Raw genomic sequence first — 4,139 nt, 5'->3', positions numbered from 1 at the left:
GGTTTAAGGAGATTGCAAACAATTACAAAACTTAAACAAAAGCACAGAGATGCAGTGACCATAATGAAGGAACTGGTGGATCGTTCAACACTCTGGGAGTACGAGGAAGCCAGTGGTGGACAGCAACCAGCTGTTTCTGCATTACCATCTGATATTGATTTGTCTGCATTACCACCTGATATTGAATCAAAATCCCCTCCATCAGTAGCAAATACTGATTGGGGCTTACCTGAAAATACACCAAACCAAAGTGAAGGTATGTTGACTAGAAAAGATAAATTTTCTCGATTCATGTTTTTTGAAAATTTTGTGCCATATATTGCTGTGAATAAATCAGAGTGTAGTCTACATTTTATGTTGGCCTGCATCTATGAAAAAAAATATATTAATTAATCTTCTTCGCATATAATTTGTAATGCTCTTTAGTGTTATTTGTAACAACAGTGCGGTGATTGGTAGTTATTTTATTTTTCGATAAACAGTATGATTGGGTTGTGAAATACATGTCTATTCAATCTACAAAATCAGAACTATGAAGCAGACAGTTATTTATTCTCTTGGAAAAAATTGTGCAACTAACTCGTCTTCTTCATTCAATTAATTATAGAAGACTCGTTACACTTCCTTAATCAGGCTAATGTCATCTTGTATTTTGGATGCAGATGAAACTGTCCTGATTAAAGCCATAAAAGACGACACATACATGCTGACAAACGTCTTGGAGAAAGGTTTTCTGAAAATTGTTGAAGAGATTAAAGCCGTAAAAGAGGGCACAGACATACTGAAAAAAGTCTTGGAGAAAGGTTCTCTGAAAATTGTTGAAGGGAAGGAAGAGAAAGGTTCTCTGAAAATTGTTGAAGAAAAGGAATCGACACAGAGACCTGATACTGGTATGTTCATTAATTTTATAATAGTCAAGCTTAACACAACATTAGTGAAATAAAATTTATTTAGCTGATGCTAATTTTCTCTCTTCTCTATGTTTCTAACACAAATATTACTATAATGAATAAGCTAAATTTTCAGTTCCAGCAGTACTTGCCCAAAAACACCCAATCAGGCACCTTGCTACTAAGATACTACTATAGCCCTGTAATGTACCAACATTTAAATCTCCTTCAATTTTTTCTCTTTGCCGGATTAGTTCTCAAAAAAGGATTGGCATGTGGTCGCTATTGAAGCTTAACACAAAATCATTACAGACTTATGATAGAAAACTTCCTATAAGCATACTGTTAGAAAAGAGATGAAAAATTGAAATCATTGTTACATGTTTTGGTGACATACATTACAATTTTGTCAACATGTGGTTCAGCAAGCCCTGTTTTGGTAGCTGCAAAGAGGGGAATAACAGAGATGGTGAAAAGAATCCTCAAACGGTATCCAGTGGCAGTCATGGACAAAGACAAGGATAAGAAAAATATTGTTTTATTGGCAGTGGAGCACCGACAAGTCCATGTGTACACGTACATGCTGGGTGTTCAAACTATAGAGAGTGTATTTCGGAAAGTAGATAAAGATGAAAATAGTGCTCTACATCTCGCAGCCATGCTCAGCCATAACCGGCCGTGGAGCATCCCTGGAGCAGCACTTCAGATGCAATGGGAGAGCAAGTGGTACAAGGTGATCTCTCTCTTCTCACTGAAAAATGGAATAAACTAAAATAAAAACTGAACATATGTAATATGGTGGTGTGCAGTACGTGCAAAGTATGAACCTAGAAATATTCTCAAGAATCAACAAGGATGGAAAGACGGCAGAGGAGGTGTTCATAGAGAGTCATGATACACTGGTTAAAGATGGAAGCACTTGGCTGACAAATACTTCCCAGTCTTGCTCTGTAGTAGCTGCTCTCGTCGCTACGGTGGCCTTTGCATCTGCAAGCACAGTTCCAGGAGGTGTAGACCAGGATTCTGGGTTTCCAGTCCTCAGTAGAAGACCAGCTTTTCAGCTGTTCGCCATCTCATCCCTTGTCGCTCTTTGCTTCTCTGTTACATCTCTTGTCATGTTCCTCGCAATACTTACCTCCCGTTACGAGGTTACCAAAACCCTTATCTTAATTAGAATTTCTTACTTTTGACATTTCAACATTGGAAACTGAAATTATAATTCATTTGTTGATCAGGTAAGAGATTTCAATAGGGGACTTCCCTTGAAGCTTATCCTGGGGCTGACCTCCCTCTTCATGGGAATTGCTTCTATGCTTGTCTCATTCTGTGCTGGAGACTTTTTTGTTGTTGAAAACAGGCTCAAATTTGCCGTGTACCCCATATACGCTATCATGTGCTTTCCTGTCACTTTCTTTGCTGCTGCACAATTTCCATTATACATTGACCTCATCAAAGCAACTATAAAGAAAGTTCCAGAGCGCACTGAGAAGATGCATGTGTATTAGCTAGCTCCGCAATAATATGCTCGCCACAATTAATGTAACTCGTTTTATGTTCTATCAACTTATAATAATTCAAGACTAAGAATTTTGATTTTGAAGTGATGTTTGTTTGATCGTGTTGGTTGCACAAAGAACAATAATTCAGGATTTCTTGTCTCTGTTGGTTATTTTAAGTTTGTTGCAATTTTTTTTCTCTGTTTTATCTTTTAGGGTTCCTGAAATTACTTCATGCTTTCGTTTGGTTTGGAATATGGTCGATCAATTTAATGCAGGTAATAATAAAAAGTTCGTAGGAGATACTTAAAGCGATTTCTGAAAGCATTTGTATAGAACTTGTTTAAATTTATTAATTGCCTCATTCCGTTATTGGGTTGAAGATTGTTATTCCTATTTATTTTTATGTCCATGAAGAAGGCATGCTTTGATCCATAGTAGGAAATATCGACTGATACTGATACGGATCGGCCGATACGTATCGGTATCAGCCAGGTCCGATCCGATCCTGAGCCGATTCTCACGTAGCAAATCATAAAGAAAAAAAAATCCCGATCCTGAGCCGATACTTCAATCCCGTATTGCTATCGGCCAGAACTGATCCCGATTCCAACACCGATAATTCCTACTATGCTTTAATCTTCCAATTTGAGTGATTCAACAAGAAAAATTGCTTATAGAGTAAATTACAATGGCAGTATTTCAATTGGGGGGTTTTATTACCTCAGATTAAAAAGAAGCAGATACAGAGCCCTTGATTGATGTAAGCTTGAGAACATTGGTTTGTTGTTTTAGTTTTCAAAAATAAAATTATCACTAATGTCATACTGTGTAAATTTTCTCTTGCAAACTATTTGTTGAGATTTATGTATGTTTATGCATTATATGGAACTATAGGGACCATTTGGTAAGATAGGAATTATAGAATAGTTGAGAGTGTTGAATGAAAATGTAACGCCTATATAGGCCCAAGAGAACAATGGAATCAATACAATTCATTTTTCTATTTGGTATCAAGATCTAGGTTTGAAAACCTAACTTAAAAAACACTGTAGCGCTACAGTAGCGATTTCACAGATCCAAGGTAGAGCCCAGCTCCGCCCGACTGCCTAAGGTTCGCCTCTCTCCGTTCGGGTAGCCTGACCCTCCTGGTCATGGCCTGAGCTCCGTCCGGCCGCCAAGCTCCAGCTCCGCCGTTGCTGCCATGATCTAGGCTTCTCTGACCTAGATCCGCTGCTCTGCCCACTGCTCCGTCTAGCCGCCGCCTAATACCATTTGCTCCACCTAGTTCAGGTCTGGTCCAAACCACCTCTCTTTCTTCTTCTAGACCGAACCAGATCTGCATTTTTTCCTCCTAGGTCGAACCAGCACATTTCTCCTCCTTCTAGGCCGATCTAAGGTAGGTTTGGTCCCTGTTGTGTTGCTTTGGCCGGTGTGGGGGGCCTAAACCTCACGATACCCGAGTAGGGGGGTTTTGATCGAGTTCTCGATTGGGTTTGATCGGGTTTGGGCTCGTATCTTGATGAGGTAGATCAAGATCAGGTCAAGAAAGAGAAGAAGAAAGGGGGAGATGATGTGGATGTTGTCTTGAGGGATCAAGATCGGGTCAAGAGGAAAAAAATACGAGCGATTTGGACTTAGGGCAAGTACATGAGGCGTACATCTGAGTCCAATCGATGTCGGAAAAGGAAAAAGAGAAGGATCTGTTTGAGGAAGCTATTGAGAAGCTGACTGCGAAAGATGTATCTGCCAT

At 39.3% G+C, this 4,139-nt stretch overlaps 1 protein-coding gene across 1 annotated transcript; it reads left to right on the top strand.

Annotated features, from left to right (window-relative positions):
* The first annotated feature begins 777 nt into the window (after positions 1 to 777).
* Positions 778 to 2,675, top strand: LOC144574232 (uncharacterized). Its single transcript, XM_078324137.1, has 4 exons — positions 778 to 890; positions 1,316 to 1,623; positions 1,700 to 2,038; positions 2,126 to 2,675. Exons 2-4 carry the CDS (start codon positions 1,357 to 1,359, stop codon positions 2,393 to 2,395), a joined length of 876 nt encoding a protein of 291 aa, XP_078180263.1. The 5' UTR covers positions 778 to 890; positions 1,316 to 1,356; the 3' UTR covers positions 2,396 to 2,675.
* The last annotated feature ends 1,464 nt before the right edge of the window (positions 2,676 to 4,139 follow it).

The sequence above is a fragment of the Carex rostrata genome, chromosome 22 (genome assembly GCF_964058835.1).
Source record: "Carex rostrata chromosome 22, lpCarRost1.2, whole genome shotgun sequence".
Lineage (NCBI taxonomy): Eukaryota > Viridiplantae > Streptophyta > Magnoliopsida > Poales > Cyperaceae > Carex > Carex rostrata.
This window is presented reverse-complemented; position numbering and strand designations above follow the sequence as displayed.